General features: G+C 41.6%; 1 protein-coding gene across 1 annotated transcript in view; it reads left to right on the top strand.

Moving 5' to 3' along the window:
* Positions 1–16,242, top strand: part of LOC123483440 (polymeric immunoglobulin receptor-like) — a 38,095-nt gene extending 21,853 nt beyond the window's left edge. The window contains exons 4-9 of the mRNA XM_045213424.1: positions 11,420–11,746; positions 12,052–12,091; positions 12,547–12,641; positions 13,002–13,042; positions 14,214–14,297; positions 16,144–16,242. Coding sequence (XP_045069359.1) covers positions 11,420–11,746; positions 12,052–12,091; positions 12,547–12,641; positions 13,002–13,042; positions 14,214–14,297; positions 16,144–16,242 — 686 coding nt within the window. The remainder of the gene's footprint in view (positions 1–11,419; positions 11,747–12,051; positions 12,092–12,546; positions 12,642–13,001; positions 13,043–14,213; positions 14,298–16,143) is intronic.
* Positions 16,243–16,634: the final 392 nt, after the last annotated feature.

Below are 16,634 nucleotides of genomic sequence, written 5' to 3'. Positions count from 1 at the left end.
CCCTTCCTTTACCCGTTTGGCAGTGCGTCGCCCATATCGCCCTAATGAACACACCGCCCCTGGTCTAAATACTGTAGTATTACTATAGTTATATACTATAGTATTGCGGACTAGTGTTTTTGCAGACATGGCTGTCGTATAGTATAGTATTATTCACTAAGGGTTTGGGAGTAACGAATTACCATTTTTTTTCTTTTCTGTAATCCGTTAGGTTACCAGCTAAAATATTGTAATCAGATTACAGATACTTTTGGAAAACTACAAAGAAATGATTACTTCAAGGATTACTTTTAAATTCAGAAAATATGTTTGTGAATTTTTTATTGTTGATACCTTTCTGTTTTCTCAATGACATTCAAGTCAGCATTGAAAAAAGGCCAAGTTTAAAGTGGAACTGACAGCGTTTTAACTACTTTGCAGACATGAAACAAACAGACAATCATAATATCAGTCAGAAATATCAAATTCCCAGTTTATGCTACAAAACCAACTTCATAAGAGGTTTTAAAAATGGATTCTATTTGACTAAAAATTCCATGACGTACAGTAAGACATTGTTGGCAGAATAGATGGATGCAGTTCAATGCATGATATAATTCACCAATACATTTATTGGTAGTCCAAAAAAATATTGCTATCAGGTTGTAAATCACAGCTGACCTAACATGGTTTGCTGCCTCCACCCATTCAGGATGCAGTCTTTCAGTTTCAATGACTCAATATTTTGAACAAAAACGGAGGACTGTAACTAAGGCTGGGAATGTCAATACAATCAAAGTCAGTCGTAACATGGCTAATAGGCTAGCGTATCTATTTATGTAGATATTTATTTAGCAATCTAAAAACACGGAGCCTAACGTTAGCTAGCTAGCTGCTGGGAGGATTTCATGTCATTGGAGGCGTGGGTGAGTGACAGACTTTTTCCCTTCATCGCTTTTCAGTGGCTACAGCTACACATACCCGTGTCATTTGGTTAGCTAGCAAGAAATGTGAATCTGCTTTGCTAGCTAGCTATGCTGAACATGAATGACTGTTATCCACAGTTAGCATATCTCTTAGTTGTCAAACAAATCTATTTGGCATCGATCAAATAGGCAAGTTCCAATTTTGTCAACGTGGGTTGGGACAAGCATGCATTGGCAGGCAAGCTGCAGAATGGACTAGCAGGCTACTATTCCCCATTGTTTATCAGTGCGTTTTTGACGGCCAACTAGCTGAAAAGGTTTGAGGGTTTATCTAATATTCTCTCCTTAGATTTTTTCTCATCTTGCTCTGGCTAGCTTTAGTTATGATGTGCATAGGCAACTGAGAGCGAGAGACCCTACCTTTTCACAGTTGTTTGATCAATAGGACTGTGAAGTTCCCAAATGTAAGAGGACTCCCGTGGTATTTACATATTTCCAGAAATCCATTCAGGTGTATTTTGTGCCTTTTGGCCAATGCATTCTAATGATCTAAAGTCACACTGTTGCTACTGCCTGTAAATACACCTTTCAAACTGAATAATGGCAGGCCCATGTGAAAAATGGCTTATTTGCATATAGGCCTGCTGTAGATCTGAATAACTATGGCGCACCGGTCTGCGTAGACTCGGTCCTAGATGAGCATGTGTTTTTATTAGGTTTTATTTACTGCAGTGTCTATTAATTGTTCAAACGCAAGACCGCTTTCCCACTCTTTATTGCTATTGAATTATCACAAATGCTTTAGTATACCTCATTCCCAAACATTCTATGAATTTATGAAAATGACAAAATGACCATAATATTTAAGTGCTCTATAATTTTTTTGGAAGGTGTCATATTCTTCCTGGGGTGTATACTGTATGTAACAGGAGCAGTTTTCACTTGCATGTATTTGTATGAAGTTCGTCAAAATATTAGATTCTCATTCTAAAGGGAATCAATTCCAAGATGTTGTCTCTATTCAAGCTCTTATGCATCGTTCTTATGCCCTCTCCTGGCATAAAATGGTATTGGTCTGGTGTCAAGTTCACCGTTGCCGCCATATTTGAGTTCCCTTTCCATTATGGCGAAGAAGGTATGTAGAAAGTTGAGCTCCGCTCTTTTTTGTGATATACCATGTCATAATCCTCATACAAGTCTAGTCTAGCTGAATAAAGTGCCTTATGAATGTTCTGTATATGGATCAAGCTGTGTGGAGATCAGACTATCTCAGCTACTTAATATCTCAGTATCTTGATGTATCGTGATGCTAGCTAACTACTTGGCGCTAAATGAACGTTCTGAATGTTTACTTTGCTAGTATCGTATCTGAAGATTATGCCTTTGTTAAATGTTTTTCATGAAGAAATGGAATGTGTTTATGTTAGTATCAAGAGGGAATGTTTTAGGTGTAACGCCATATCCAACAGACCGGAAGTGTGTGTGTAGACAGGGGAGACTGGGGATTGGCCAGAAGAGGGAGCATCATTGTTTATAAATAGGGGGGAAAACGAAGAAGAACGTCAGAACGAGCAGCCATTCGGAGGCGTCGTTCCCCGGGTGTCATGTCACCTGTCATTTATGCTGTAACCTCGTGATTTTAATAAAAGCCTCTAACACGATGCAGCATAGACGGACTCTTTGTTGACAGCAATAATGGCCACCATTCACCCGATACGACACTAGCTAATGAGTCGTGTAATGGCTAACGTTACCACGAGCGGTAAGACAAAGTTGTGACTACTAAAGGCTGTGAAGTATTTGTAGTTAATCATATCAGTAATTAGTCCATCATATCAGAGCTGTAGCTTCGCCCACCGGTGAAGTGGAGCAGAGCATGCTGGGCGATCTCCAGCTCAGAGAAGATCAGCTCGAGAGAAGTCAAGTGAGAGAAAGTTCCAGCCATCCTTGTGTTTTCCCACCAGGTAGCTTTCATTGTGTTAGCCAAGACCAGTGTGCGTCCTTGTTGAAATTTGCCAGACAACTAAGTGCCTTAGCCCATCCATACTACATACACTGTGCGGTGCTGTTCCGTGCCTGTCCATCTTCAGCGTTATTAAACCACCTCAACTGGAATCCTACCTGTCTGGCATCTGTTCCCTTACCAGCACAGATGCCAGACAGGTACCCTAAAGGTAGTCCCGGTAGTCTCGCAATGTTGCGCCTCTGGGTTTAGAATCTCTGTGACAAGAGTTTCTGTCAGACAAAGTCAGGTAGGTCCCTCCCCGTTTCGTTCCATTGGCTTTTTTTGCAACATTTTGCAACATAATCGGCACAATGAATACGCCCCAGTGGACAGCAAGTGAAATATGCACTCTTGCAACAGCTGCATAGTGTATGGAATAAAAGTTTGAGTTAAACCCCCCCATGGTATTGTGCTTCAAAAGTGGGGCTTTTATTGCTCAATTTAATTAGTGCTGGGAAAAAAAATGGCATGCTCAAACTCACGCACTTTTGATAGACTTATCGAGATATCAAAGTGTCACCAACAAAAACGTAAACAATAGACCCATAGCAAATGCAGCATATGGAATACATTTTTCACATGCAAATATCACTTTTTGGTAGTGCTCAAAGCATGCCATTCCGAGAGCAGCTTTTATTTTTCAACTTGAAGCAATGAGCCCACTCAGTCCTCCATGACAACAACATCAGAAACAACAGTGTAGGCTAATAGTCCTTAGTTTTTAGGTTATGCTCAGGAAAAACAATTTGACTAATTTATATTTCCACGACCTATTGTTGAAGATCAAGGAGTATTAAATTAATTGGAATGACAAAATATCTGACAGACTGTTTTGTAAATGCAAATATATAGCCTTAATCATATTATTATCTGTAGTAGAAAGCAATGGGTTAGAAGAAGCCTATATAACCAACCCATAAAGTAAAATGCAACATACATTTATGGCAAGCTATGCAATAGATGTTGTTCAAGATATTTGTGTCTTCTTCTAATTAAGCAGGTTGACCTTTATTGTGATTAGTCTTGTCCTTGAGGCAGAACTGAGCGATTTCCGCTAGATGGGCCAGCTTCAAAGTCAAAATTGTCTGTAGCTTATTGTAAAAATGTATAAAAACAAAAACTAGCTTTTTGGTCTGAATTTAAGGTTAGGCATTAGGGTTAGCAGTGTGGTTAAGGTTAGAGTTAGGTATAAAAGCAGATGTTATGACTTTGTGGCTGTGCCAGCTACTAACCTGCACCTCTTAAGAGGAATGTAATCTAGATTACAGTACTGATTACAAATTTGGATAGGTAACTAGTAACTGTAACAGATTACATTTAGAAAGTAACCTACCCAACCCTGTATTCACTGTAGTGTTTTTGCGGACTTTACTGTAGTATTAACTTTAGTGTTTTTGCAGACATAAATGTAGTATTCTATAGTGTTTACTGTAGTGTTTGTGGACATGACTCTAGTATACTATAGTATTAACTGTAGTGTTTGTGCTGTGCTTTCATTGTAAGATCATTTACTTGTGTGGCTGCCATCCAAATAGTGTTGCAATTCTGTTGTCATCTGATGGAAATTAAGCTATTTTCTGCCAAATGTGTTGCACTAATGTGTTTTCTGTGAAGGAAAACTATAGTTGCACGTCCCTGATCACTCTATTGAAGTGAAAATACACTGTTGACTTTCAGTATAAAATGCGACCCCTGTCAATACACAGCTGGACTCACCTGCTCCCGCTTTCTCCTGTTGTGCTATTTACAAACAAACAGTTGACAGGCTCAACTGTTCTGGGGAACTAAATTATGTAAGCTTCATAATGTAATGTAACGAAGACGCTGTGAGTCGAGAAGCAGGTGCAGGTGAAACGTTTAATAAAATATGGAACAAGACAACATAACAGTAGTGTCTACGCATAACCACAGGAATAATACTGACTGGGGAAAGAACCTAAGGGAGTGCCAGATATAGGGGAGGTAACAAGTGAGGTAATGGAGTCCAGGTGTGCCCCATGATGACGTGCAGGTGTGCGTAATGATGGATCCCAGAACCTGGGGTTAGTATACTGGCGACGTCGAATGCCGAAGGGGTGGAGCGGGAGTAGACGTGACAGTACCACTCCCCCCACCGAAGCGCGGCTCCAGCCGCAGGACAACGCCGACCAGCGGGGCAGCCCCGAGGACGAGGAGCGGGCCGGTCCGGGCGGCGAAGGTGGAAATCACGGATGATGTTGGGATCCAGAATGTCCTCCACCGGAACCCAACACCGCTCCTCTGGGCCATACCCTCCCAGTCCACCAGGTACTGGAGCCGACCCCCCGACGTCGGGTGTCCAGTAGAGATCTGACAGCATAAGCAGGACCCCCCTCGATGTCGAGGGGGGGGGGCGAAGGAGTGTCGTGGGGGACAGCATAAGCTAGGGGACCAGGAACCACCGGCCTGAGAAGGGAGACATGAAAAGAAGGTGAGATACGGTAGTCACTGGGAAGCTGTAACCTATATGTCACCTCGTTGACCCTCCAGAGAACATTGAATGGCCCCAGAAACCAGGGACTCAGCTTCTTGCAGGGTGGAGTGGGAGGTTCCTGGTAGAGAGCCAGACACAATCCCCAGGGTGGTACACAGGGGTCGCACTGCGGTGGCGGTCTGCCTGCTCCTTTTGACGGTGGACGGCGAGCTGGAGTCTCATGTGGTCATCGCTCCACACTTCTTCTGTGCGGCTGAACCACTCAACCGCAGGAGTTTCGGTCTGGCCCGGGTTCCACGGAGCCAGGGCCGGCTGAAAACCCAGAACACACTGGAAGGGGGTCAACCCAGTGGAGGAGTGACGTAGCGAGTTCTGGGCGTACTCCGCCCATGGAAGGAGTCGAGCCCGCTCTCCCTGCCGGTCCTGACAGTGACTCCTCAGGAACCTCCCCAGCTCCTGGTTCATCCTCGCTACCTGCCCGTTGGACTGGGGCCTATACCCGGAAATGAGGCAGACTGTCATAAAGGCTCTCCATACCCATGATGTGAATTGGGGGCCACTGTCGGAGACAATGTCGTCTGGAAGGCCATAATGCCGGAAGACCTGCTGGAATAGTGCCTCAGCGACCTGGAGAGCGGTAGGGAGGCCAGAAAGAGGGATTAAATGACAGGATTTAGAAAATCTATCCACAACCACCAAAATGGTGGTGAAACCCTCAGAGGAGGGGAGACCAGTAACTAAGTCAGTGGATAGATGGGACCAGGGACGCTGAGGCACGGGAAGGAGTTTCCCTGCTGGAGCGTTCTGGGGGGATTTGGTTTGGGCACATACGGAACAGGAGTTGATGTAGCGAATGATGCCCTGCGCCAAGGTGGGCCACCAGTACTTCTCAGAGATGGATTGGGTAGTGCGAGAAATACCTGGATGTCCAGCGACGACAGCTGTGTGTGCCAAGGTCAGCAGCCAATCCCTTATTCCCGTGGGAACATAGATGCGCTCGGGAGGACAGTTAGTGGTCGCGGGTCCCTCTCCAGAGCCTGGCAACATCTACATCCCAGACCACAGGAGCTACGACTCGGGAGGATGCACTTAGGACAGGACCCTCTCCCGAATCGTAGAGACGGGTCAGGGCATTGGCCTTGGTGTTCTTTGAACCTGGGCAATAGGTCAGCGTGAAGTCGAACCTTGTGAAGAAAAGGGCCCACCTTGCTTAGCTAGGATTCAGCCTCCTCGCTGTCCGTATGTACTCCAGGTTCCAATGGTTGGTGAGGATGACGAATGGTACCTTGGTGCCCTCCAGCCAGTGTCTCCACTCCTCTAATGCCAACTTCAACACCAGGAGCTCTCGATCACCGACGTCCTAATTCCTCTCTGCAGGTGTCAGTTTCTAAGAGATATATGCACACGGACACAATTTCTGTGGATTACCCTGTCGTTGAGACAGAACTGCCCCCACGCCCACCTCTGAAGCGTCCACCTCCACCACAAAGGATATCGTTGGATCTGAGTGTTTGAGCAATGGGGCGGAGGTGAAACATCCCTTGAGTAGACGGAAGGCCTCGTCGGCTGCTGGGCTCCATACCAACCTACGGGGACCACCCTTGAGGAGAGAGGTGAGAGGGGCGGCGACGAAGTTGAAGTTCCTGATGAAACTGCGGTAGAAGTTGGCAAACCCCAAAAACCATTGTAACCCCTTTGTGGTGGTCGGGACTGGCCATAACCTGACTGCATCTACCTTCTTGTCGTCCATCCTCACTCCCTGCGGGCTGATTTGGTAGCCTAAGAAGGAGACAGCCTTCTGATGAAATTGGCACTTCTAAGCCTTGACGAACAGGTGGTTAGCCAGGAGGCAATGTGTGACCTATTTTCCAGCAGAAGGTAACAGGATAATCGTGACTATTGCTCCCAAAGAGCCCTTCCTGAAAGGGGCAGTGCAGTCAAAGATGTGAGTTTCTTGTTTGTTTTTAAATTATATTTCCACACAATGAGGTTGAAATAATACTGTGAAATTGTAACACATTTGGATAATGCCCTTTTAGTGTAAGAGCTTTTTGAAGAAAAAAACGACAGGATTTTCAGATGTTCTAGTGGGATGGAGTTTTGACCCACAGGATGACATCACAATCTGAAATGATTATTCTGATTCTGTTTTATTTGAATATTTATCCTCCTACTTTGAAGGGGTAAACTGGGTAGGCTCTAGTCTACACAATCCTCTCCGCCAATCAGGGCTCTGTATTTAAATATATTTAAATTTGTATCAACACGCACATATGATCACACAGAGCATTTCAATGTCAAAAGGAGGCTCAGGAAAATAAATCATGAAAAATGTATTTTTGATTTGTTTTCATGAAATGAACACAGACAGTGATTTAAAAATAAAATGAAACTGCATGGGGGCTTGAACAACGTTGTAGTGGCTATGAGTTTGGGTTAAACTAGTCTATATAATGCAATAGTTGGTATCTGCCACTGAGGGGGGCATGTACACACAAACAGAAGCAGGAAGAGTTAAAGTGAGGTCTGTGAACATTGGGAAGTAGAGTCATTCTCGACTGGTGCCTTTGTCCTTGACTGATCTACATATTAGTACACAGATACTGTGTCACACACACAGACTCAAACCTTCACGACTCCCCACCTCTTTGACCTCTTTCATGGGGCCCATGCCCACCTCTTTCACCTCTATGATGGGGCCCATGCCCACCTCTTTGACCTCTTTGATGGGTCTAATGCCCACCTCTTTGACCTCTTTGATGGGGCCCATGCCCACCTCTTTGACCTCTATGATGGGGCCCATGCCCACCTCTTTGACCTCTATGATGGGGCCCATGCCCACCTCTTTGACCTCTATGATGGGGCCCATGCCCACCTCTTTGATGGGGCCCATGCCCACCTCTCTGACGGCCCCTTGTCCACCAGCTCTTTGATTTCTCCCTCCCCCTTGCTGTCTATCCTGCTCCTTGTTAAAGAAATTGCAAGTGTTCACACACACCCTTTTATATGGTGACCAATAGTGGTTGCACTATGTTTTACATTTTAGTCATTTAGCAGACGCTCTTATCCAGAGCGACTTACAGTTAGTGATTGCATACATTTTCATACTGGCCCCCCGTGGGAAACGAACCCACAACCCTGGCGTTGCAAGCGCCATGCTCTACCAACTGAGCTACAGGGGACTATGTGAAATCAATTAGTAATAATTAATATTCATTATGTATGGTTATCATGTATCATACATGTCATTTAGATGTTTATACTATACAAACACACATTGTATTTCTGTAGTTCTCTAAATACATATATAGTAGACAAACCAGTCAAAAATCAATGGGTTTACCAACGGTTAAGTGACTAACCATTAAGCGCCGTTGGATTGCATGATGGTCAAATCTATTTAAACAAATGTGAAGAGAATCATATGAAAAGTATTGTGATTATTACATTGTTAAAGGCAATTACTTTATATGAAAGGTATTTCTAGATGAAACACTGATCATGTTTGGTGAAAAGGTTTGTGTGATTTTGTGTGTTGTACTTAGTCAATTGAAAATGTGCTTAAAGTTTAGAAAAAACAGCCTTTTTGATGATCTGTTTTGAGTTTTGTACTAAGAGTTGTGAAATGTTACCACATACATGTGAAATTAGTATGAAAGCGATCAAAAAAAATGTCATGAATATTTTTTAAGACATTTGATTCTTCTCAAGATCATTTGTGATTTTGAGAGTGACATTCTGATGTATCTGAAGTAGTTTGCTGTATTGGAGCCAACAACAGAATGAATAGCTCAGTATTTAACATGACATTATGGAATGAGTTTAGCTTAAACTTGCAGCATTCTGAGCTAACTTTCACACTTATGCTTAGAGGACATCTGTGGTTGTGAGCTGTACATTTCCTGTATAGAAAAGGGAGAGAGACAGAGAGCGTTCTTGTTGAACGTAAAATAATATCAGACTGGGTTGTGGTCCGGAGGACCCTGAACCATGAACCTGGTTTAAAATGAGAGTCTGTGGAGGTCTTGGTCTAGTACCCATCACTACATCGCTGTAGCACATGACCCCTCAAATCTATCAATGTCTAGCACATAGAGTACATTTATCATATTGTTTCTTATATACCGAAATATTGAATTTGCCAATGTGGTGTATGTCGCCCAATTATCGAATACTTGTAATCATTAGCAGTCTATTTTTCAGTAGAGGGTAACAGGATAGTAGTGACTTTTGGTCCCAAAACCCTTAGAGAAAGCTGAAATATATTTTAGTGACTATGATTTTGGGGTTGAACTAGTCTTCGTAATGCAATAGTTGCTATCTGCCACTGAGGGGGCCATGTACACACAAACAGAAGCAGGAAGAGAGTTACAGACAGTGAAGTCTACTAACATTAGGAAGTAGAGTCATTCTGGCTGGTACCTTGGTACTTGACAAACATTTGTGCTCAGGTACCATATAATTTACCAGGCAGACTGAAACCTTCACATGGCTCTTCATCTCTCCCTCCTCCTCCTCCTCCTCTTCCTCATCCTCTACAGAGTATCACATGCTAGGCATGCTAAATCACTGCTAGGCAAATCCCCGCCTTATCTTAGCTCATTGGTCACCATAGCAGCACCCACCCGTAGTCTGTGCTCCAGCAGGTATATCTCACTGGTCATTCCCAAAGCCAACACCTCTTTTGTCCGCCATTCCTTCCAGTTCTCTGCTGCCAATGACTGGAACGAATTGCAAAAATCTCTGAAGCTGGAGACTCTTATCTCCCTCAATAACTTTAAGCATCAGTTGTCAGAGCACCTTACCGATCACTGCACCTGTACACAGCCCATCTGAAATTAGCCCACTCAACTACCTCATCCCTATATTGTTATTTATTTTGCTCTTTTGCACCCCAGTATCTCTATTTGCACATAATCTCTTGCACATCTAGCATTCCAGTGTTAATACTATTGTAATTATTCTGCACTATAGCCTATTTATTGCCTTACCTCCATAACTTGCTACATTTGCACACACTGTATATATATTTTCTGTTGTATTTCTGACTTTTATGTTTTTTACCCCATATGTAACTCTGTGTTGTTTTTATTGCACTACTTTGCTTTATCTTGGCCAGGTCGCAGTTGTAAATGAGAACCTGTTCTCAACTGGCTTACCTGGTTAAATAAAGGTGAAAAAATAAAATTAAATAAAAATAATAATTTTAAAAAAATCAGCAGATATGTGTAACATGTTTCTATAAAGGGCTGAAGTCCAGTGGGTCAATTCACTCTAAACACGGTGTAATAAATCTCAATCATTAACAAGCTGTTTTATAGTGTATAAGCAATGGGATTTTTATTCTGCAGTGCAGATTCTGTTGAATTCCAACCTAAATGTGTTTTGTGTTGATGTGTTCACAGTGAGGTATGTGTCTGTGCAGGCCGGAGGCTCCATCACCATCCCATGTCACTATGATCAGTATTACATCAATCATGAGAAATACTGGTGTAAAGGGTATGATTGGAGTCGTTGCTCATCTCTAGTACGCAGTGACCATCCTAAGAGCAGTGGTAATGCCTCAATCTCTGATGACATCAACCAGAGAGTCTTCACTGTGACCATGACTGATCTGGAGCCAGAGGACTCTAAGACTTACAGGTGTGTTGTGGAGATCAATGAAGGACCAGATATCATGATACAACGGTTCTACCTGTCTGTCACTCCAGGTAAGATCCCTGCAACTCTTACAATTCAGTAAAGTAGAATAGGTAGTTCTCAGTAATGATGAGACAATCAGATATAGCCTGCTTCCACAAACTAAATGACTGGTGTTCTCATTTAATTTCCTGGTAACTGGTTCCTTGTCTGGTAACTGGTATCACCATTATGGTTCAAGTTGACCTGAAGAATACTTTATGTTCTCTGTATGTAGATTGTGGTGTAAACTTTGTTTAAACTCTGCAGTGGTCGGTTTTAAAACATTTTTAAAAATAATATTAATAATAAAATACTTACTAGAAATAAAGTTATGCTGCTGAGTTCTTTCTTTGGTGTCTGTACCTCTGTGTTCAGGTACTCCAGAACTTTATGTGGACCAACAGGAAGTGACTGGAGTTGAAGGAGGGAGTGTCACTGTCCGTTGTTACTATAGTAACTCTGGAGATATGAAGTGGTGCAGGATGGGTGGTGATTGTGTGTCGTATTCTGGGACTTTACATGGAACATCAGTGACATTAAAGGATATCAGTCTGGCCAACAACAGAACAGTCTCAACAGTGACTATGAGTGGACTGAAGATGGAGAACACTGACTGGTATTGGTGTGAAGTGGGAGAACTAGAGATGCCTGTTCACATCACTGTCAGTCAACATACTGCAACACAAAACATCACTGCTATCAGTAAGTACTTTCTGTTTGGGTCACAAAAATAGTTTAATATCCATAGTTACTTCACATCAAAATTATGTAATTTTCTTACATTAGTATCACAATGACAATATGTATTTATTCCATCATTTACTTCTTGACATAGATGATAGTCAGTGAAAATCTGCTACTGTTTTCATAATCCTTGACAGCAGATTCACTTTGTTTCATCGTCTGAAACAAATTGGAATATTGACTATGAATGTGATGTTGCTATACAAACTGACTATCTGGTATACCAGTAATTTCATTGATGGCATTGTTGTTTTACCTCACAGCAACCCAAGCTGAGGGGAACATGGAGGAAGTCCACCCGAGGTTATTATCACTCATTCAGCTGTAATATCCCACATATTATGGCAATTGTTTGATAATATGAACACAAAGAAATGTTACAATTCCATCATACACTACAACAGCTGAAGATAACCAAACACCCTCCCTAAATGCATATAGAGACTGTTAGCACTTCCTCTTGGGTAGAACATCTCTTTGCAGAAGTAGCAGAAATTTTTGTGTTATTCTCACTCATTTGCAAGGACAAGTTGCACTTTTAAAAAAAGAAAACATTATTTGTATAGTAATAATCTCAATAATAATAATATCATCTCTTCAATTGCATGGTCAACTTCCACACATGTGAATAGCTAAATAATTGTTCCGTTTATCAGAACAGTGTAAACAAAAAGTTATTACCTTTTCACAAATGATCAATTTATAATGATCTATTTTAATTGTATTTTTAATTAAAGTTCTTCTATGTAATCCATCAGGTCCATAGATGTGAAAGTCCTACTGATTCCTTGGGGCATGTTGGTGGTGGTGACAGCTGGTATCCTAGTCACATGGAAGATATGGACAAAGCATAGTAAGTAGTCATTTTATGTGAATATAAAAAAGGAGAATAGTTAAGAAAAATATGTATTGACATTGTGACCAACAGTATATTGCTTGCCTGTGATTTATCTTGAATGACAGAAAGTATTTAGAGGAATTGTCTATAAGAAATCCATTCAGAGGTATTATTGTACTATAACAATCTCAGAAGTAATTGACATCTTCCTCTCTTTGTGAATAATGGCACTGGAGGGGCTGCCGTTTTACAGGCTCCTAACCATCTGTGCTTATTTCTTGAACTGCATTGTTGGTTAAGGGCTTGTAAGTAAGTATTTCACGGTAAGGTCTATTCGGCGCATGTGACAAATACATTTGATTTGATTTATTCCAGAGGACAATAAGGCCAAGGACCAGACAACTAACAACTCAGTGGTAGGATACACTTAATTTATTATATTATATTATTTTCAACCATCTGCTTTTCTCTTCATGATTTGGGATCATCTACCATTTGACTCTAGTGTTACCTCTTCAGTTGGTTATCAATGAGTTGACATAAAAGGTCCCATATTCTGAACCCAAGGTCTTATAGCACTCAAGACGTTGACAAATGATGTTTAAAAGACAGAGAACAGGAAATTGTCAGTTCACTAAATATACCTCTGACTGCATCCTATCATTTACAGCATTACAGCTCATGTCTATTTCTAAACCAGTTCTGTGCATTCTTGACATTCACCCAGTGTGCAAAATATGTGTGATACCACATTTTAATGTGCACACATGACTGTAAGTCGCTTTGGATAAAAGCGTCTGCTAAATGGCATATTATTATATTATTATGTGGTAAAGGAGTTTAGCTCCTCTTGTCAGGCTTATCATGGAAACAAACAGTGGTTTAGTTGTTAAATAGACAAGTCCTGTTTCTCTTTGCTGTTTATTTCTTTGCAGTCTGCTGACCCTGAGCAGGACATTTCATACAGCACAGTGAGATACACCAGAGAAACAGCACAGCAGGTACAAACTGAATAAACCTGGTTTAGGTCTGTGGAGATCTTGGACTAGTACCAATCACTCCATCTCTGCATGGAGCTAAGGTTCTCTCTCTCTTTCTCTCTCCTCTATCTATGTAGTGTGAGCTTGGGTTCTCTCTCTCTCTCTCTCTCTCTCTCTCTCTCTCTCTCTCTCTCTCTCTCTCTCTCTCTCTCTCTCTCTCTCTCTCTCTCTCTCTCTCTCTCTCTCTCTCTATCCTCAATCCCTGCAGTGTTGAGCTGAGTATCTGAAGTTCCAATACTCTGTCTTCCTATGCATGTAGCCATATGTTTACCTTCTGTCCTGTCCATTTCTCAGAGCCCAAACCCAGACAGCCACCATGACGTGATGTACAGCACTGTGATTCCTGATCAGTTCAGGACAGAACAGAAGGTCAACATATGTCTACATGCGTCGTTGGTCTTAGACAACATTATGGCTGTTTGCTTCTGTTTTAGAAAACAATTGTATTTACAGTATAATTTTCTGTCTTGGAACAAGCAATAGGTAAATGTACACTATGACAATATAACAATACATTTTTGTTATCTGGGTCTCTCTCTACCAGCAGGCCCCATTTCCTGAAGATGATGATGATGTCACATACAGCACTGTCATCCTCCAGCACAAGGCCCAACTAAAAGTACAGGCCAAGGTAAAGCTGCTCTGCTGATTAGCCACAGCTAGTATTATGTTATCAGAAACAACAGTAGGTGATTGTTTCCTCAGTGTTAATATAGTCATGGTTATGTCACCATTATACCTATAGGCATAATATATCACCTTTATGTCACATATCACAATTACAACTGTCTTTCACAGAGAACTGTGTTTCAAACTGTACTCTCCATTATAACAGAACTGTCCCTGTTCACCTCTCTACCTGTTCCTCCTCTGTAGGCAGCAGAACCAGATGATAATGTGGTCTACAGGTCACTAGCTCTACAGGTGACCACACAGGTCAGTGTTGGTGTCTCCTCTGTCTGTTTTACCAGATACCGTTATCATTGTCTATCCGTAAGTTTTACCAGATACCGTTATCATTGTCTATCCATGAGATGACAGTGTTGTGATTGTGACTGAATGTTTCTCTTCCTCTCCAGCAGAGGGCAACAGCAGAACAGCAGTGACTGACTGAGTGACCTTGGTGGAATCTTTGAAGGACAGCCCACTTTCCGCTCCTGTGTCACAACATCTATTTCAATTTAAGGGCTTTATTGTTAATGGAAACATATGTTAACATTGCCAAAGCAAGTGAAATACATAAAAAACAAAAGTGAAATAAACAATAAAAAATTAACAGTAAACATTACACTCACAAAAGTTCCAAAAGAATAAAGACATTTCAAGGGTCATATTATGTATATTTACAGTTTTGTAATGATGTGCAAATAGTTAAAGTACAAAATAGAAAATAAATCAACATAAATATGGGTTGTATTTACAATGGTGTTTGTTCTTCACTGGTTGCCATTTTCTTGTGGCAACATGTCACAAATATTGCTGCTGTGATGGCACAATGTTGTATTTCACCCAAAAGATATGGGAGTTAATCAAAATTGGATTTGTTTTCGAATTCTTTGTGGGTCTGTGTAATCTGAGGGGAATATGTGTCTCTAACATGGTCATACATTTGGCAGGAGGTAAGGAAAGCTTTGACTATGTACAGACTCATTGAGCATAGCCTTGCTACTGAGAAAGGCCGCCGAAGGTGATGGCTTTGTTATGGAAGGTTTGGGAATCGCTTCCTTTTAGGTGGCTGTAGAATTTAACGGCTGTTTTCTGGATTTTGATAATTAGCGGGTATCGGCCTAATTCTATTCTGCATGCATTGTTTGGTGTTTTACGTTGTACACAGAGGATAATTTCGCAGAATTCTTCATGCAGAGTCTCAATATGGTGTCTGTCCCCTTTTGTGAATTCTTGGTTGGTGAGCGGACCCCAGACCTCACAACCATAAAGGGCAATGGGGGTTCTATAACTGATTCAAGTATTTTTAGCCAGATCCTAATTGGTATGTCGAATTTTATGTTCCTTTTGATGGCATAGAAGGCCCTTCTTGCCTTGTCTCTCAGATCGTTCACAGCTTTGTGGAAGTTACCTGTGGCGCTGATGTTTAGGCCGAGGTAGGTATAGTTTTTTTGTTTCGGGGGTAGATTAGCTTAATATTACAGATAGATTGTAACTTCCATCAATGTAATTGTCTGCATCACTTCCAATCCCCCATGTTTTATATATATATATATATATATATATATATATATATATGTGTGTATATGTGTATATATGTCATATATATCAGAAACAACAGTAGGTGATTGTTTCCTCAGTGTTAATATAGTCATGGTTATGTCACCATTATACCTATAGGCATAATATATCACCTTTATGTCACATATCACAATTACAACTGTCTTTCACAGAGAACTGTGTTTTAAACTGTACTCTCCATTATAATAGAAATGTCCCTGTTCACCTCTCTACCTGTTCCTCCTCTGTAGGCAGCAGAACCAGATGATAATGTGGTCTACAGCTCACTAGCTCTACAGGTGACCACACAGGTCAGTGTTGGTGTCTCCTCTGTCTGTTGTACCAGATGATGCTGATCTCTCAACAAAGATACAGACACCACCACATTGCTATGTGTAGTAAACGTCACTCTTTAACCACACACATCTTTCTTAGTCTTTTTAGTTTGCTGCACTTAATCCTGTATCACCACTTTCTGAGAAACTTACCTTATTGTTATCATTGTCTATCCATGAGATGACAGTGTTGTGATTGTGACTGAATGTTTCACACCTCTCCAGTAGAGGGCAGCAGCAGCACAGCAGTGACTGACAGTGACCTTGGTGGAGTCCTTATCCTGGAAGGACAGTCCACTCCCCTCTCCTGGGTCTCAACATCTATCTGCCTCCAATATGCTTCTGTCATACCTCTTAACCCACCCCAGAAAGACCCCTCTATCCTTTTGTGTCCATAAACTACTGAA

Source organism: Coregonus clupeaformis, unplaced genomic scaffold (genome assembly GCF_020615455.1).
Source record: "Coregonus clupeaformis isolate EN_2021a unplaced genomic scaffold, ASM2061545v1 scaf0111, whole genome shotgun sequence".
Lineage (NCBI taxonomy): Eukaryota > Metazoa > Chordata > Actinopteri > Salmoniformes > Salmonidae > Coregonus > Coregonus clupeaformis.
Note: the sequence above shows the minus strand (reverse complement) of the source record. Positions and strands in the feature narration are given on the sequence as shown.